The sequence below is a fragment of the Pyxicephalus adspersus genome, chromosome 11, assembly GCF_032062135.1.
Source record: "Pyxicephalus adspersus chromosome 11, UCB_Pads_2.0, whole genome shotgun sequence".
Lineage (NCBI taxonomy): Eukaryota > Metazoa > Chordata > Amphibia > Anura > Pyxicephalidae > Pyxicephalus > Pyxicephalus adspersus.
In genome coordinates, this window is record NC_092868.1 from 4,840,033 (window position 1) to 4,859,412 (window position 19,380).

At 44.5% G+C, this 19,380-nt stretch overlaps 2 protein-coding genes across 3 annotated transcripts in view; one reads left to right on the forward strand and one right to left on the reverse strand.

Annotated features, from left to right (window-relative positions):
- The window catches only part of LOC140340750 (G protein-activated inward rectifier potassium channel 4-like), a 39,826-nt gene extending 32,443 nt beyond the window's left edge, over positions 1–7,383 (forward strand). For both annotated transcript variants that reach the window (XM_072426123.1, XM_072426125.1), the window contains 2 exons: positions 1,954–2,271; positions 4,987–7,383. In XM_072426123.1, coding sequence (XP_072282224.1) covers positions 1,954–2,271; positions 4,987–5,099 — 431 coding nt within the window. In that variant the 3' untranslated portion in view covers positions 5,100–7,383. The remainder of the gene's footprint in view (positions 1–1,953; positions 2,272–4,986) is intronic.
- Positions 7,384–8,793: 1,410 nt separating this feature from the next.
- On the reverse strand, positions 8,794–17,139 carry COX6B1 (cytochrome c oxidase subunit 6B1). The gene is made up of 4 exons (XM_072425879.1): positions 16,988–17,139; positions 14,457–14,570; positions 11,221–11,321; positions 8,794–9,014 (listed from the first exon to the last, which is right to left on the reverse strand). Exons 2-4 carry the CDS (start codon positions 14,560–14,562, stop codon positions 8,961–8,963), a joined length of 261 nt encoding a protein of 86 aa, XP_072281980.1. The 5' UTR covers positions 14,563–14,570; positions 16,988–17,139; the 3' UTR covers positions 8,794–8,960.
- Positions 17,140–19,380: the final 2,241 nt, after the last annotated feature.

Below are 19,380 nucleotides of genomic sequence, written 5' to 3' on the forward strand. Positions count from 1 at the left end.
CAGGAAGAGAGCTCCTTACCCTGGTGGTTAGTGGGAAGAGGGCACCTTACCCTGGTGGACAGTGGGAAGAGGGTTCCTTACATTGGGCGTCAGTGGGAAGAGGGCTCCATACATTGGTGGTCAGTGGGAAGAGAGCTCCATACATTGGCCAGGGGGAAGTGGGCTGCATACATTCGTGGTCAGTGTGAAGAGGGCTTGTAACATTGGTGGTCAGTAGGAAGAGGGTTCTTTACATTGGTGGTCAGCGGGAAGGGAGTTCTATACATTGGTCAGCGAGAAGAGGGCTCCATACATTGGTGGTTAGTGGGAAAGGGCTCCTTACATTGGGGGTCAGTGGGAAGAGGGCTCCATAATTTGGTGGTCAGCAGGACGAGGGCTCCTAGCAATAATGGTCAGTGGGAAGAGGGCTCCATACATTGGTTAGCGGGAAGAGGGCTCCATACATTGGTGGTCAGCCGGAAGAGGGCTCCATCCATTGGTGGTCAGTGTGAAGAGGGCTACAAACATTGGTAATCAACAGGAAGAGAGCTCCTTACACTGGTGGTCAGTGGGAAGGGGGCTCCTTACACTGGTGGTCAGTGGGAAGAGGGCTCCTAACATTGGTGGTCAGTAGGAAGAGGTCTACTTACATTGGGGGTCAGCACAAGGAGGGCTCCATACATTGGTGGTCAGCGGGAAGAGAGCTCCATACATTGGTGGTCAGTGGGAAGAGGGCTCCGAACATTGGTGGTCAGTGGGAAGAGGGTTTCTTACATTGGGGGTCAGCGGGAAGAGGGCTCCATACACTGGTCAGCGAGAAGAGGGTTCCTTCCATTGGGGGTCAGTGGGATAAGGGCTCCATACATTGGGGGTCAATGGGAAGATTGCTTTCCTAACAGATAGTTAAAACTGTAATTGGTCCTCATTGCTTAAGGAACTCCTAGCAACCTTTGGAGGAAGCATAGTTCTGAAAGTCTGTTTTATGCAGCTATCTCCCATTCATTGCATTGCATTGGAAAACAGTATGGTGCCCAATAGCCCCATTGTTCATAAGATGTGGTCAGGACCATGTGGTCAGTTTGGTGAAGGCCCTTTCAGTTCCACAATGACTGTGCCCCTTCAATGCCAGCTCCATAAAGATGTGGCTTGATGAATTTGGTGTAGAGGAACTCTACACAGAACCCTAACCCTATTCCTATTGAGCAACTTTGGGATGAATTGGAATAATTCCAGTTTAATGGGGGGACCTTGAGTGTCCTGTACAGAGCCCCGACCTTAAGTCTACTGAACACCTTTGGGATGACTTGGAACACCAATTGTAATCCAGATCTTCTCAATATTCAATATATGACCTTACAAATAAATGAATGGCTAAATGGGCACAAGTTCCTACCAACACACTTTAAAGTCACAGGAAAGTCTATTCAGAAGATTGAAGGCTTTTGAAGACAGAAAGGATGGAGGGAGTAACTCCATATTATATTAGCCATGATTGTGGAACGAGATGTCCAAAAAGATCATATAGGTGTGAACACTAGGGGTCCACCATGTTTTGCCATATAGTTTAGAGCAGTATTTCTCAACCTTTTTACAAGGGAGAACCCTTGAAAACACTTTCAGGTCTTCAGGAAACCCCTTTTATAAATATTATACCCACAGGTCACAGTATATTAGTGTGGTAGTCAGTGGGAAGAATCCCTCTTACATTGGTGGCCATTGGGAAGAATGTAACCTTTACAGGTAGCCAAAAAGATCATTGGTGTCAGTTAGTGGTACAAATTTCTCATTGCTTGAGGAACCTTTTGCAACCTCTGGAGGAACCCTGCTTGAGAAACATGGGTTTAGATGGACATTAGTTTTAACCTCTCTATATTTTCACGGATCATTGATCGATCAATCACCAATCTATATATACTGAATATTTAAACAAGTAAAATTACCAGGTTCTCTTTATGTCCTTTTTTTATTCTGTAGGAATGACTTGCCAAGCCCGCAGCTCTTATGTGGAAAATGAGGTCCTATGGGGCCACCGATTCATGCCGGTGCTGACTCTAGAAGAAGGTTTCTATGAAGTGGACTACGACACCTTCCACAACACAGATGAGACGCCCACCCCCACCTGCAGTGCCAAAGAGCTGGCCGAGCTCAACAAGAAAGGAGAGGCCCTGCAGCTTACCTCCACTAACAGCAAAGCCAACCAGACCACGGAGAAAGACATGCAGGAGGACCCCCAAGAAGAGGTCCTCCCGGCCGTGGCCAACGGGGACATTAGTATCAAAAAAGAAAACGGCTGTGAGTGAGCAACAGGGACGTTGTGGAAGATTACACACTTGTATTGAATATTTGCCAGCAATACATAGATGGCACCACTTATCTGAAATACTGTGGTTGACCTCTACCAGACACAATCCTTACAGTACCAGGCATTAAAGGAGTAGAATATCCAATTTTAGCTAATGGTTGTAGGCCATAGTGTGTATTAAGGGTTTATGGAGGAGGCATGGCGGAGACTGAAATTGATTTTTGCTTTTTTATACTGCGGTTATTCTTATGAACTCTATGGGATCAAACACAAAATGATCAGGCAGCATGTAACCTGAGACTAGAACTTTCCTCAACTCCTTGCAAACCCATTGGCTGACCTCCCTGTCATTCACCTATCTACCTAAATCTCCCCATTCATCCCCCTTGTCCATGTTACCAAATAAGTGCCAACAAAAGGAATGCAGAGATACAGAGAGCCAATCAATGCCACCAATAACGAGGGTATAATAGCAAGAAAAGCACACAATTGCCCTTACAATTGACCCCTATGCATCGGCTACGACGCCAAATTTTTGAGGTGGGAGGGTCCAACACGTAAAATAAATCCTGAATTCTTTTCTGTTTTAGAGATACTGTGACCTGTACAATGTATGACCAAGAGCAGAACCATCATGCTTTGATGACTCAAGTGGCCATACACAACATATATGTATGCAGGTTTTTCCTGGAAAACCCTAAAAATGGCCACACATTTCAATCAATTTAAAAATGAGCAGTCCAATTTGCATGTGCCGGAACAAAGATCGCCAGCCAATGAGATCTCAGCCAGCAATTTACAATGAGCTCCCATAGGAGATCATACTAAGGGTTTTTTAGGGTTTTCCATGAACCCAAGTTGTGGCAAACTCAACGCCAAGCCTACTTAGCAATCAAATGAGCTTCTATTGCGATGTGTGTGAGATCAGTCAATGGATATAGAATTGAAAATGGATTCTCCATTGTGTTACCCCTAATAGTTCTATATCCCAATATCAGTCTGCCTTTCCCTACGGACACAATGGAATAGGTGCATAATCGTGCATAGGCTTCAGCTCCCCTGTGCTCAGAGGAATAAATGGTTACATAATCCTGGACCTACAACCATAAGCAATGTTCATACACTATACAGTCTGATTGTACTAACTCCTTTAGATCTGCCGGATTTGATGATGAATGGATGAGGTCTGTCTTCATATTAAGTTATTTTATGAAATCTAAACAAGATTGATTGTGTAGTGTGTGACTTTAGTTCACCGGTCTGTTTTGCCTAGACCCCTCCTAAACATCTCAGGACTCCCTGGCTGAAATCAGCTACATATTCCCATTTTACTGGCTTTGACTTATTTATTCTTGTTTTATCTGTCTTTTTCTATGTATGTTTAGAATGCACCAGGGCCACCTTAAGCCATAGACAGACAAAGGGGCTACAATCGCGTTGGTGATTCCCACCACTACCACTAGAGGGCACACTTTGAATAATGGAAACCTGCATTGTCCTCAGCTAAATGAGCGGATATTCCAGGGCAGAGACGGAAGCACAAGACTTCTGAAAAAGGAGATCTAAGCCATGGGACCTCTCCATTTTGTAAATCAAAATTTCAAATACATGGCAGCTTGTAGGGGTATACAAAATTTTAGAAGGAGTGTGCACCCATGAATCTTAGAAGTACATCATTAAAAAAAAAAAAAAAAAAAGATCTAATACTTTGGGCTCTATTTATAAATTATTCCCCCAGTCAATTCCTCTGAAATCTGCTGAAAGATGGTTGTATCTGTCTACAGCAGGGGTCACCAAACTTCGTCCTTTAGGCCAGATACGGCCTAGCCAGTAGTCCCTTCTGGTCTAACGGCCACCTGGTCGTTCGGCCTGATCCCGCCCGGCAGGGGTCGACAACCCGCGGCTCCGGGGCCGCATGCGGCTCTTGAGCCTCCCTGTTATGCCTTCTTTCCCTATTTACCGCAGCCGGCGTTAACATTTCTGCCGTATTCCCACTTCCGTGGACATTCCCTCTCCCCTGTATGCATTGCGGAGGGATTTTCTTTCAGGGGCGTTCCCTCTCCTCCGTGTGCATTGCAGAGGAGAGGGATTTCCCTTCAGGGGCGTTCCCGGTGGGGGGCAGTCATCAGCACAGGACTCAAGAGAGAGTCCGGCCTAGTGTGCCTTCTTGACCTCCTAAAATGGCCTAGTAGCCAAAAAAAGTTTGTTGACCCCTGCTCTACAGGTCTCCTATTAAAACATTGACTCATTCTGCCACCTAGTGGCCAATCATCACATGTGCACAGCTGTCACTATAGGAAATAAAAAAGAAAGAAAGGAATATTATGAGCAAATTGACGGAAATAATTTAGAAATAGAGTCTGCGATAAAACTGCAGTTGAAGCCTAGGCATAAAATCACATGGGCTCCAGCTACCAAGAGCCCTGTGGGTATTTCATGTCATTAGAGACAGCAAACAGTCTATTGTATACCAGTCAGACCTTTTCGATTGGATTAGCAGAGAGATTTAGGATCAGCAGGGAACAAATCACTGTGAAGTACTATTAAGCAGGAAGAACGGCCCGCCTATGTAATAATCAAATGCTTGCCCATGTACATAGATATTTACTAACTATACATAATTGTACTCGGTGACCAGGTTATATACAATTTGCTGACCACAATCATAAAAACATTAAAAGCTGTTCTTTTTTTTTTTTTTACAGTACCAGAAAGCCACCCCGTGGAACACCAGTTCATGAAGTCTCTATGGGGCATTTTAAAGTCTGGGGGTAAAATATGTTTTATGGCCAGCGAACATATATTTAGCATTTATTAAATGCCTGTGTCCCCTAGCCCATTCCCCTGCCTGCAATATGATAAAGTGTAACTCTATAATACCATTATACATTTGCAGTGCTCCCTGCAGCCTATAATAAAATGTCACTATGACGAGTTATCAGAAGGTGAATCCTTTTTGAAGGCAAATAACTAAGGGTGCAGCCTAGGGCCCAGTGGATATCCTGGGGCCCAGTTACAACAATCATGTTCTTGCAGTAAGCCCAAAGGGATTCATTTACATGGGAGGATGTGCAGAGAGTTGGCGTGGGATAGGGCCAACATAGACAATGCATATGCAATCTTCTCTGCATATTACAATCCTCATCCTTGTCACTTGATACAGCCATACAGCAACAAGGACTTGCATGTGGCCCAATTGTGCCCTATTTTTGTTTTTTGCACCCCGAATCTGTCTTTGCTGTAAAGAAGTTCCTGAACACCACTAGAGACACTCTTGTGTTTTTCAAAACTTTTTAACAAGGGGGGAATCCTTGAATAACTTCAGGTCTTGAAGAGCCTCATTTGTAATTACTATATCCACAGCCCACAGTGGTTTCCAATGGGAGGAATGTCACACTTACAGATAGCCAAAAAGATCATCAGTGTCAGTAACTGACCTGAGATGTGCAAGTTGCTCATTGCTAAAGCAACCTCTAGAGGAAACCTGGTTGAGAAATACTGGTATAGCTACCATGTAGGTACTGGTATCAAGGCTGGTAATTGGCATAGGATCCCATTCTGACTTTTTTTGTTGCTGCAGCTTCGACCTGTCTTTGCTGTTAAGAATCTCCTGAACACCACTAGAGGGCACTATTTAAAGACTGTAAACCTGCACTGTGTTCAGCTGATTGGAGCAGACTCAGAGCCAGCAAGCTGCAGTTATCACTTATCTCCCCGACTCCTTTTAGCTGGGCGCACCACCCGGCACTTTTCAGTAACCACCCAAAAACAGCGTGTCACAGTAAGGTCACAATAAAGGGGTTGCCACCTGCCTACAATTTCTGGGTTCAACACCGTCACTGCCACCAAAATTTTAAAAGTAGATCTAAACTACAAATAACTGACACTGTGTAAGCTTACTGTACAGTATTGCTCTGCACTGACTTCCTGATTGTGATAAAAATAAACCATACCTGTGCAATGGGCGTCAGTATGGCCACTTGTAACCTCCAGCGGGGGCGCATGTCCCAACACAAGAAAACAATTGGTAGACATTTACAGGAATAGCACTTCATATTTTAATACAAATTCTATTTACCAGGATGGCAAACAAGCTTAGAAAGTCTATTAAAGAGAATCCCAAACTTGTTTTTATTCTAAATATATATAAGAAAAAGATTATGTCTAGGTTTTATGGCTATTCAAGGCTCCAACTGATAAGAATTTTTCATTTCTTGGCCTTAGGACAACCCATTTACCAGGCAGGAAGTGTAATGGAGCCTACAAGGGTTGGTTATAGATATGCTGTAACTTGGTAAATATATAATAGTTCAGCGCGGCTTTTAAAGAAAACACATCACATTGGCATAAGGATACACTGAAGACCTGAAAGTTATTGCAAGGGTTCCCCCATGTCAAAAAGGTAATGCTTTAAAATTGACAGCAGACTTTCTTTTTAGATCTGTATTTGGCTGTTGGGCCCTTAGAATATTTTATTTATTCTTGGGGTTTTTGTATACAAACTTCTTCCAAATCATAATACTTATAGTAGCAGTTTGGAGTTTCCCCACAAGGTGTCAGCAGAGTCCACCTCAGAATACAGCTCTAGAGCTTTATACGAGGATAGAATAAAATTCATTTGCAATCACTTTCCTGAACTTTAATTCTGGAGGAAAAAGGTGCCAGGATCTTTCAGCGAGATAAATGACAGCTGGGATAAAACTGATAGGGGCAACCCAGACAGCGCTCCTCGCTCTAGTCAGCTTCTCTGTCCCATGCGGTTACATTCCTTCAACCAGCCATAGCGTTTTAATATCGATGCACTGTGAATATAAATACACTTGTTGAGCGCACATGGGCAGTCTGCAATATTTATGTGCCATGTATGTCAGTATCTGCTGTTTTCCAATAAATAAATAAAATAAAAACATTGAATATTCATTTCTTGTTGTGTTCAGAGTAAGCAATCAACTGACCAGATTCTCTGCAAAGCTTGGTCTACCTGCGGATTGGGAAGCTCCGAAAGAGAAGGCATTTCAGACCTCTGCAGAGAGATCACTGCTTCCATACAGAGAACTAGGGTTCCACACTTCTGGCAAGAGTCAGGCCTTGCTATTCAGGCTGTGGCTGGTTTTGGAAAGAAAATGCTGGCCTGCACTGGCTTTGAGAAATCTGCAAACAAAGAATGTTAAGGTTTCGCTTATATTTCAGAACACACAAGATAATGTAGCTTTGATACTTGGATTAGGACAGTCTGGGTTCAAATGAAAGCACCTTTAAGGCAAGAGGTGACCAGGACGAAGACCAGGATCAAGCATTAGTATGTTTTATTGCAGAAAGGACATTGCCTGTCCCTTTCTGCAATAAAGACCTGCCTGACAACTTATTTTCGAAACAGAACTTTAGAGGAATATATTCAGATTACTGCAATGGTCTATTTGGGACTGGTGCATTCTTACTTAATATAAAAGCGTAGGACAACCCTTTTTGTCATGACACAATGTTAAAGCAGAGCCTTTCGGGATACCTACATCACACAACCCCGGAGGCTCCTGGCTGCTCATGCCAGATCTCAAGGAGCCCTTTCTTTAACCTCTCTGGCGGTATGAATACCAGGTAATTTTTAATGTAAAAGCGGTACATTTAAAAATATTTAGTATTTCAAATTTCCCACCTACCAGCCCAACAGTCCTTACCCGCAGCCATACGCTCACTAGCAGATACCCGGACGGCTTTTGGTTCCCCTGGCCTTGCGTTTCCAACGTTCACACGCCAGGGAACAAAAGATGCCGGGCATCACTAAAGGACGCTGCGGGCACTGCTGGAACGTGGGAACCAGGTAGGACTTTTAAACTCCCTCCCACTTTTGATATGGAAAATTCACCCTGGGCCACACTCGGGATTACCGCCAGGGAGGTGAATGGGAGAAAAAAATTAAAGATCTTGCGCATGCGTGGCGAGTTTGGCAATCTTTTTCCCCCCAATCTACATCACCCGATTTCGGGCCCGTGGTCGGGTGACGTACATAGAAGCCGGAAGGGGGGTGAACAAAGTAGCGGTGCTGTTGGCTTCCCCTTCACCAAGCAAGGATACCGGGACGACAAGGGACCCTAACGAAGGCACTTCCTGATGGGTTGATGGATCTGCGGAATTAAAGGTAAGCGTGATTTTTTTAAGTTTAGTTCCACACTTTAAAAAGCCTTCTGTACAGCGACCTGGGCTTGAGTCCAATCGATGGCTACCGGTTGGACAACTGAACATTAATAAACAGGCACTGAAGAGATTGTCTTTAATATGGGTGCGAAAAACTTTTTTGGCTTGTGAGCTACCTTTAAAATAACCAAGTCAAAATATCCACCAACAATAAAAACTTGGACTCAATAACTCCTGTGCGCAATATAGTTCATTTTGAAAGGCAGGGCGCCGCAATCTACTCGCACAAATCTACCGGTAGATCGCGATCCACCTGTTGGGCACCCCTGGTCTATATCATTCGAGATGTATGCATTCCATGTAACAGATTACAGTAGGTATAATTTTCAGATGTTTTATTGACATAGAAACAATAAGTACTCAATGCTCTCCATTGATTTACAACAGATGCTAATTTAAGTGGACGAAACTGGCTAAACCACCCGATCTGGCGTGCGTGCCGTTCAAGATTACAGGAATCAAGTTCACATCAAACCTAGATCCTTTTTTAGATTTTGCTTGGGAAAGTGCCTGCTTCTCTCTGATCATCCCACTTCTCCACCTGCAGATGAAACACAGAACAAGATCAGAAAAACAGCAACATTTTATACTTTACTTTAAGCACAACAGCTAAAGCACGAATCCATCCCATAAAGCAAAATGATTTTTTTTCCAGTTACAAGATATGGTACAGAGATTATTTTTTTTTCACAGGAAGCAAGGATAAATCTCTCCAAGCACACAACACTTTAATGGTATAGATGACCTTGGGGTATAATAACATTTATATATATTTTACAGGGGCCACAAATGACATAACAAACCTTGTGTGCATCAAATGTCATTCTAAACACCAGAAGAATCCCATTTCCAGTTTACACCTCCTACACAATTGACTAAAAAAAATCACTCGCAATGTTGTGCCATTTATTCTCAATTGCACACAAACACAGTTGTAATACAACACAACAAAGGTCAATGAGAGTGCTATGAGATGCACTGGCAAAATGTCTTTGTGCTCCTCATGGGGCATTAGACTTCCCATTAGGGACATAAACGGGATCCTTTTACATTGGTCGCTGCCCATGAGAGATTTTTAGTGACACCCATATATACAAATCAAACATTCGCCTTCAAACTTATTACCGTATTTTTCGGACCATTAGACGCTCCGGACTATATGACGCACCAGGTTTTCCGCACGGGAAAACAAGAAAAAAAAATTCATTTGATTTCCCCTGAGATCCAGCGTGCGGCACTTGTGCCCGCCCATGAAGGCGGCGCCGATCGGCATTCATGAAATCAATCGGCGCCGCCTTCGTGGGCAGGCACAAGTGCCGCACGCTGGAACACAGAGGAGGAACACAGACATTGGCTGCTATCTGCCTCTGTCTGTGTTCCTCCTCTGTGTTTCCCTGAGACCCAGCGTGCGGCACTTGTGCCCGCCCATGAAGGCGGCGCCGATCGGACTCATCAAACCAATCGGCGCCGCCTTCGTGGGCGGGCACAAGTGCCGCACGCTGGGACACAGGAACACAGAGGAGGACACTGGCTGCGGGGACCGGCGGGGATACAGGTAAGTAAAAAAATATGCATTCGGACCATAAGACGCACCCTGATTTTCCCCCCACTTTAGGGGGAAAAAAAGTGCGTCTTATGGTCCGAAAAATACGGTATATATATATACAGCTGTGTCAGAGCCTGGTCCCCCACTGCACACTCTGGTTCATCCAACAACCACTTTCCCACAACAGAACACTTAGGTGAGGTGTGGGATGATAAGTAAAACCACAACACCCAACACACCTGGAAGTCTGGTTCACCTTTGCACACTGTGGCTCCTACATCACTACAAGGCACGGCTAGGACATAAGGGTGGAGCCAAAGCATGCAGCAAGTGTCATGTGAAGATTTTTCCTGCTGCCAGAGCTTAAAGTGGACCAATAACCACATTTTGTTTTTACTTTATGTAAAAGGGTGGCTAACTCTTAATACAAGGCAGGGGTCCCCAACACCAGGCCTGCGGCCCAGTGCACCCCCCAGTGGGTTCAGAAGAAGGATTCCGCACCAGCCAGAGCTGTTCCTCGTACAGATCACAGGCTGCAGGCAGTTGGCGGATTAAGTCTCTGGACACAACCCACCCACTCTCCTATCCCAGGCTCAGACCTACGATGGGAGAGTGGGTGGGTTTCAGCATCAGGACGCCACTCTGGGGTTCTAATCTCACTGCGCATGCATTTCTTTTGACTTTTTTGGAAGGCATTTCACCTGTTCTTGTACCTGCGCGGTGCGACATAGGGTGATGTTGGAAGATGATGGTACCCAGTGGTTCCCTTGTACCAGGTAGAAGAAATCTGGGACTGAATGTAACTGAATTAAAAAAAAAACACCTTTACCCATGAAAAGCCCTTGATGCCTCCACAAATCTAGAGGGATCAAGAGCTCTCCATGAGTAAAGGTGTTTTTTTTTTTTTTGTTTTATAATGAAGGTGCTTTTCTGCTAGTGAAGAATGACTTTTTTTTAACCAGTGCCAAAGTCACTTTAGAGAGGAAAATAACGCAAAGGAAGCAGAGAGCACAATATCTATGTATGGGAACTATATCTAATAAAAGGCGCAATTCACTCAAACATATTTACAATCACCTAGTGACATTCATGCATTACTAACTGATATTCCAGGATTTGTAGTTCCATCAGAGACAAGTAATATCTAATATTAAAACCTGTATAGAGATTACAGAGTGACCAGGAGAATGTGCAGACTTACCCAACCGCTGGGGCACAAAGACTTGTATACACGTTGATACCACTGACATGGGTAGGGATCTTGTCCTTTGTTTGTCAAAGACTTCTCACATCGGTGGAAATCTACAAAAAGACAGAGGGAAGAATATTTCAACAGATTGATGAGAGTTACAGATCAACCAGCTCACATCATAAAGCAAATACAGCCTAATGTAATCAAACAGTGTAAAACTAAACCCATACAGCCCAATGACAGTGCCTATGGGTTTGCCTACATAGTGTGAGATCTGGTGACATAGCCAAAGGAAGACAGAACAGGGAGGAGGATGGCAGCACCCCAGCGCTACTTCCCAGTCGAAAGGAAGGTAGCTTACAGGACAGCGCTGAACCCAAACGAAGGAAGACCCAGAGGAATAGGGGCAGCACGGTTGCTCAGAGGTTAGCACTCTGGTCTTTTCAGCACTAGGTCCCAGGTTCGAATCTCGGCTAGGGCACTATCTGCATGGAGTTTGCAGGCTCTCCCTGTGTTTGTGTGGGTTTTCTCCCAGATTCCAAAAACATGCAGTTAGGTTAATTGGCTTCTCCGAATTATTGACATATGACTATGGTGGGAAATTAGATTGTGAGCTCCCTTGAGGGACAGCTAGTGACATGACTATGGACTATGTACTGCGCTGCGTAATATGATGGTCCTATGTAAATACTGTGTAATAATAATAGAAGGGGGTCACAGGAAAGTAGAGTGTTTTTTTTTGTTTTGTTTTTTGTTTTTTAAAGTTCTGCTTGAAATACAAGCATTTTAACTGGCATTTAGCCTTGACACCCATTTGAAGTAGGCCAATGGATAAGGTTTGAAGTGCAGGTATTATGAATGCAAACTACTGACTGGGTGCGTCGAAGAACCCTACAAGCCATGTGGATTGAAAGCTCAATGAAAACACAATAAAAGCACTTGTGCTTTACGTGCAAAACATTCCCGTAATAAAATGTCACCTTCAGAAAACAAGGTTTAGGTCAAAGTTTAAACTGAAAGGCAGATATCTGAGATCTAATAACCCTACTAGAGAAGAATGTTTTCAGGCTGATCATGGAGTTGCCTATTGTCCTACAAAGCAGTTCAGTAGATAGGAAAACTTTAAAGGTTGTATTAAAAGCTCATTTTTCCATGCTGCCTCTATACAGCACTATTTATCATATTCCTGCTGGCAGCTGGAACTCTCGATTTGTATTGGGCTGTTGGATGGTCCTTGGTATCCTCACTTAGAACGTGGGACTGCTAATGACATACGCAGAGCCTGCGACAGAGTATACGCCAAGAGAATTGGTTGCGGAGATCGGTCACATGAGGAGGAGAAAGACCAGATAAAATAAAATTGGTTTGCGCTCTTATATTCAAACAAGCATTTGTCTGATGCAAAGGTTTACTCAATATCTTTAGTAGTTCGTTTCTGACCAAAATAAAATTGTGAATGAAATTACAAAATAAAAGCTTTTTATTTTTATTACAGATCTGTTTATAAACTCAGTAACATAACTGCTAGGTCTCTGTGTTTCAGTTTGCAATGCAGACAGATCACTGCTGGTGGGAGGGACTGGCAGGGTTCTGTACCTCGTCCCAGAGAACAGGAAACTCGGGTAATAACGTGTGATGCTCAATTACTAAACAATCAAAATTGAATGAATGAAAGGGGTGGGCTAGGGACAGTCAGGCTGGAGAAGAAAGGGCTAGATCAGTTTTTATCAAGCTTCTTAACATGGGGAACCCTTTGAAGTAACTATGAGGTCTTCAGGGAACCCCTTCTATAATTACTATATCCACAGCTCACAGTATATTAGTATGGAGGTCAGTGGGAAGAATTCCTTACATTGCTAGCCATTAGGAAGAATGTCATTACAGATAACCAAAGAGATCATTGGTGTCACTTAGTCTGACCTGAGAGGTACAGAATGCTCATTGCTCAAGAAACCCCCAACAACCTCTGGAGGAACCCTAGTTCCGAGTCCGGTCCTATTTTACTTGCTGCCATTGAGATTCTGATATTGTGTGGTGAAATCAGAGTAAGCAAACACAGACGATTAGCCAAAACAAATGTGTAAGACTGAAGTGAAAATTAGGCTAGGGTTCAGCTCTAATGGTTGCTAGGTGGGGAAGTCTCACTTCAAGAGAAGCTTTGGATTGCTCCATAGAGACCACAGACCCCCCCCCCCCCCCATGTTCTTTGGTCATCGTGGTTGCTGTTCCACATTGCTGCCTGATGTGTGTTAGACTGGCTGTCTGTTGCCAGGGTCCTCCTGTAAAGATCAAAATGAGAGGCAATAGCAAGACCAACCGGATGTAAGCAGCAGTGGAATGACAGTCTTCACTCCCTAATAAGATGCATGCAATAGTCACATAGGTGAATGGTGGGAGTAAAGGACAACAGGGGTAATTCTACCGTAAAACTACCATCGGGTAAACCAGATAAGGGACAAGTTTGCTTACAGTGACAATAACATATTGTAGATCCAGAGTTATGGGCCTAATGCATACTTATGTCAAGCCCTGGACCTTTGCCCTTTAAAATGATTTTATTGGTCCTATGGTATAACTGACAGCTTTGCTGAGCAATAGGAAGCATGGGAGGTAAAGGAGAGGCGGGACTCTCCTGCATTTGTTACAGGAAAGGTTGCGATCAAAATAACTCTGATCTGCTGATCATTTTATCACACGTCTTTTTGGAAAAGAATCCAAGTCCAGACTTCCCAGTATGTTTTAGCCGGGTTCACCACTCAGCACTTTTTCCTAATCAATCGGCTGTTTGTGAGCAACTATTGAAAAGTTGAATAACACATAGACGATGGAAAAATGAGACATGCTAAGGGAGTGGGCATTACAAAATGGGAACAAAGTATAGGGGACAATTGAAGGCATTATAGGGCAGTGTTCTGCCCAGGCCAGGTGCACTGCCCCGACTTTTTTGGTGGTTACTGAAAAGTTAAGCCACAATACAGGGGCTGCCACCCACCTACTGCTTCCTCCCACCCAACTTAAGATTTATGGGAGAATACTGTGGGGGTTCCTGGTTTCCTCGGGTAACAACTCATAACAATGAATGTGTCAGATATTGCCCCTTCCACAGCTTCTTCCCACCAATCTTAAACATTTATTTTTTTTTTTTTTGAAGAGAACACTGCAATTCTCTGTGTGTATTTTTGTCACATGCACAGCTTAAACTGTCGAAATGACACGAGCCAAGCAAAGGGGAAGGAAGTTCTTACCCAGGTAGTTCTGGTAACAATGTTTGGTCTGGTTCATGTTAGGAAAACGGGCATCAAATGGAGCAGTCCTGTAGTTTTCAATCTTGGTACGAATGTCGTCTGCCATTTTGATTGCTGAAATGAAATAAAACACAAGCAGCTGAAATCTAAAAGAATGCTATCAATATCTCACTGGGTACATTGACATTTTGAAACATGGGCATCGTCCTTCGTCCTGGTAGGATGGACCTGGTGAACCCATCTGCCTATAAAATGAGCCAGGATGACGGCATGGTAGGACAAATGTAAGAGCTTGTCGCCAGATTCTTCATTCTAGAACAGCCTAACAATTTTTCTAACATGGAGGAAGCCTTGAAATACCATTCTGGACTTCAGGGAACCCCTTCTATAATTACTATATCCACAGCTCACAGTATAATAACATATGTAGCAGCACAGGGGCTCAGAGGTTAGCACTCTTGCCTTTGCAGCGCTGCGTCCAAGGTTGGAATCCCGGCCAGGCCACTATCTGCATGGAGTTTGCAAGTTCTCCCTGTGTTTGTGTGGGTTTTTTCTGGGTACTTCCGTTTCCTCCCACATTCCAAAAACATGCAGTTAGGTTAATTAGCTTCCACCAAAAACTGGCCTTAGACTGTATTAAAGACATATAACAATGGTAGGGACATTAGATTGTGAGGCTCTTTGAGGGACAGTTAGTGACATGACTTTGTACAGGGCCACGTAATATGTCGGCACTCTATACTGTGTAGTAATAATAACGGGGGATCAGTGGGAAGAATGTCACCCTTACAGATAGCCAAACAGATCATGGGTGTCACTTAGATCATTGGTGTCACTTAAACTGACCTGAGAGGAACAAACTGCTCCTTGCTCAAGGAACCCCCAGCAATCTCTGAAGGAACCCTGATTTAGAGGATCACTAAAAAGGCCACAGGAGACAAGGACAGATCAGCTTTGAAGTGTTAAGCTACGTACACACGTCAGATTTTTATCGCCCGATAATCGGCATCGGCCAATTATCGGGCGAAAATCTGCCGTGTGTACAGTCGGTGTCGTCCATCGTCCGGACGACCGACCTGCCGGATCCACGGACGATGGACGACAGCCGATCCTAATGAAAGGGAAGGGGAGAGCGCGCAGCAGGGTGCCGCTCCGTCACTCTCCCCCTCCCCTCTCCATAGAGAGAAGTATGTACAGCACCGTTCATGCATCGTGCACTCCCTTGTCGTTGGAAAGGATCGTGAAAGATCCTTTCCAACGACAAAAATTGGAAGTGTGTACGCAGCTTTAGATTTTAACTTTTTAGGCTCCCACAAATGCACAGGAATGTTCAGTGATTCCCAGCACCTACAGTCTTTTCCCCCTGGCACATTTTAGCTGGGCGCACTACCTGGGTGTTTACTGAAAGTTAGGTCAGAATACAGGGGCTGCCACCCACCTACAGCTTCTTCCCAACCAGCTGAAAAAAGGTTTTGGGTTCAACACTGATCATACGGCCATTCATTCCCAGCACCTATGTATGGCTGAGATTGTACACTGAGCTGCCAGTGTAAGCTTGTTTTGCTGTATTGGAGACATTGCATGCCCCTCCTTGGCAAAATAGTACTTACCAAACACTCCAGGCAGCACCACCTTCTTCTCTTTTTACGGGTTCTTCTTCCAACGTCACCCGACCCAGGCATGAGATCGGGTGAAGAAGGCTGGGAAAAAAATGCTCCTGAAAATGCTCCTTCTGCGCACAGGAGCACCCAAGAGCCTCCAGTGATGCCTGATGTAGGTATCCCGGGAGGCTCTGAGCTCCCATTCATCCTGTCATTTAGGGGGCAGTGCTGCAACCTTTTTTTTTTTTAAAGCAATTGTTGTCTACCCTTTTATGTTAATTGAAATTTCTAAGTTTGGGTACGCTTAATGTCAAACGGCTGCAGACGCTGGGGGAAGGGAGGGCAGGAAAGGTCAACAATGCAGAACCCTTGCAGAAGAAGAAGGGCAATGACAGGTTCTCTTTAAACCCCATTTTCTTTCCTAATGGAGCTTTCAGAAGCCACAGTACCATGTCAAGATAATAATAAAAGGTAATGAATGGATTTCAGCAGAGCTGGGTGGGGTGAGCGGAAGGTCAGGGTCACAATAAGTGTAACATGCTGCAGGTTCATACACAGGGCAGTGACAGGTTCTCTTTACAGCCATTTCTTGCCTCAGGCAGCTGTCAGAAGACTGGTCATGGTGTCTGATGAAAGCCGAGGCCTCCATGATGGGTGACAAGCTGCTTTATGGCAGCCATAGGGGATTAAATGCCATTAGCTGCAGCAAATAGGAAGAAGGCCCTGACTCCGGCTAACCCCATAGATGATTCAGGTGCCTGGAGCGGTGACAGGTCCTCTTCATAGCTCCCATACAGGAAAATGCCCTTCTTTTCTTCCCCACCCAGTCTCTCACACTTAAGCCCAGGGTTACATTGCTCTCCCATAACCAATCCTTCCTGGTATTTGTAATGTGTGCCCGCCACCTCCACAGGAGCCCCGGCCCCTCACCTCAGCCTCGCCGTCCGCTTCAATGTCACTTCTCACAGAGACCGGAAGTGCAGCTATACCCCGCCGGAAGAACGTCACCTTCAGCTAAGGGCACAGGAGAAGGGCACCTCAGGTTTAACGCACGTTTACGAGCTGACGTCACTTTACGTAACTTCTACCCTAAAAAACGTCCTAGCTGCTTGCCTGGTAGTTCAGATAGGCGAGGAGCATGCGGCGCGCCCAAAAGAGAGGCGGAGTTTATTTCAGGCTGGGGCTTCTGATTGGCTGGGCGGTACTGTTACTAGGGCGATTCAGTGTCAGGCGCCATTTTGTATGTGAGGAAAGTCACATCTGTGAGGAGGAGCTGTGAGGGGAATGTCGGTCGTGGGGTGAAACCTCCCTGCCTGCTGACTCCCAAGTCATATGAAGGAAATGGCTACCTGTGAGCAGGGAACTTTGTGAATCGAAACATATAAGTAAACAGAGTTCACATAATTTAAATGAGAAAAATGAGACTCCTGGGTGAAAGTTATGTGAATCCTGTGTGAAAACATTGGCGAATAGAGCTTAAAAGGGGACCTAAAGCCTTTTTTTTAAAAGAAACTCACCAGTCCCAGTTCTGTTGTGGACGCCGCCATCTTTTTTTCCGCTTCCTGGTTATACGGCCATTTTGATTGGCTGAGGCATGATGATGTCATTCCCGATTTAATGTACAGCGCTACATAATATGTTGGTGCTATATAAATACTGTTTATTATTTATAATAATAGTATTGATTCAGGCCTGGCAGCTGCAGGGGAAGCAAGCAAGCGCTGAATATGATTGATTTCAGGACATCGTCTGTCCCTTTCCGTTATAAGGACTGGACACAAAATTTCAAAGTGGAAGTTCTGTAATAAATAAACAGGCTACGGTAAGTAAAATACATGCAGCAGCATTGTTGTAAAAAGTAAGGTTAACACCTACATCGATCTTTTTATCTGGAAGCCTCCCTTGCAGTACATCCTTTCTGCCACAGGATGTCCTCAGCTGTTCTGATTCAATGACGCCCAGTGCAAGCAAAGGCTGCAATGTGAGTGCTGGGTGTCATGGATCTGCTTTGTTGAGTGAGCGCTGCCAAGACATTGACAATGAGGACAGCCCTGCTCCCTACATCAGTGATACTCCACCAGGGTTCCTCCAGGGGGTGCTAGGGGTTCCTTGAGCAATTACCTGTTTGCAATTCTTAGATCAGTTACACTGACCCCAATGATCTGTTTGGCTATCTGTAAGGGTGACATTCTTCCCAATGGCCAACAATGTAAGAGACATTCTTCCCACGGACCACCACGCTAATGTTCTGTAAGCTGTGGATATAGAAATTATAGAAGGGGTTCCTTCATGTCATTGAATAAACACATTTCTTTTTTTTTATCTGCACTTCCTGTCCTAGAAGCACAACAGAAATTAGGAAAAAGTCCCTACAATATAAAAAAAATCCCATCCAAGGCAGCTGTCACCAGAGCAGATGAAAGATGAAATCCTGGATGAATTGAAGCAGGAGCTATTCCATTTGTAGGTCAGCAGGTGGCGCTCACGCACCACGAATCTCTGCTGAGGATTTAAAGAGGAACTAAACTCAAAACTCAAAAAAATACACTTACCTTTAATTCCGCAGGGCAGTCCGATCACTCCGGGGGTGTTCTGTATCGGGTCCCATGTTGTCCTGGCATCTATCTATACGCTCCGGGTGCCGCCATCTTCGTCTTCTCTTCTGGGTTCTTCATCCTACGTCACCCGACCCAGGCGCTAGATCGGGTGAACTGCACATACATGAGATCGGCGACTTTTTCTCTTTGAACAAAAAGGCTCCTTCTGCACATGCCCAAGAGCTTCCAAAGATGCCTGACGTAGGTATGCCCTAGGTCTTTGCGCTCCCATTCATTCTTGACCATGAATTAGGGGGCGGTGCTGCACCCATTTAAAAAAAAAAACATTTTTACTTTACATAAAAGCGTTGTCTACCCTTTTATGTAAAGTGAAGATTCTGAGTTTAGGTACGCTTTAAATCTCCAACTATTTCAGTGCTGATGGGAACACAAAACCTGACATTGCTGATTGCTTTGTAAAAATGCCGCCAGCATGGCTGTCTCTGGCTTCATTGCTTCAGGACACCTTTACAATCACACTGATCAGTTAGAATCTCTTAAACCTCAGTCTTGTTAAAGCTCAGTGACCTGGAATTGTTCTGAAGCCATTGGACCCGGATGGGATCCAGAATTTTCAATAATAGCAGGCTCTCTATCTCCTTGGTACAGATCCAATATATGAATATTAAGAAATGAACTGGCTCATAGAGGCTTCAGCAGTACTAAACCCTATTCATACTCTTGTACCCATTCAGTCGCCATCTTTTTTCTTTGTTCTCAATTTTC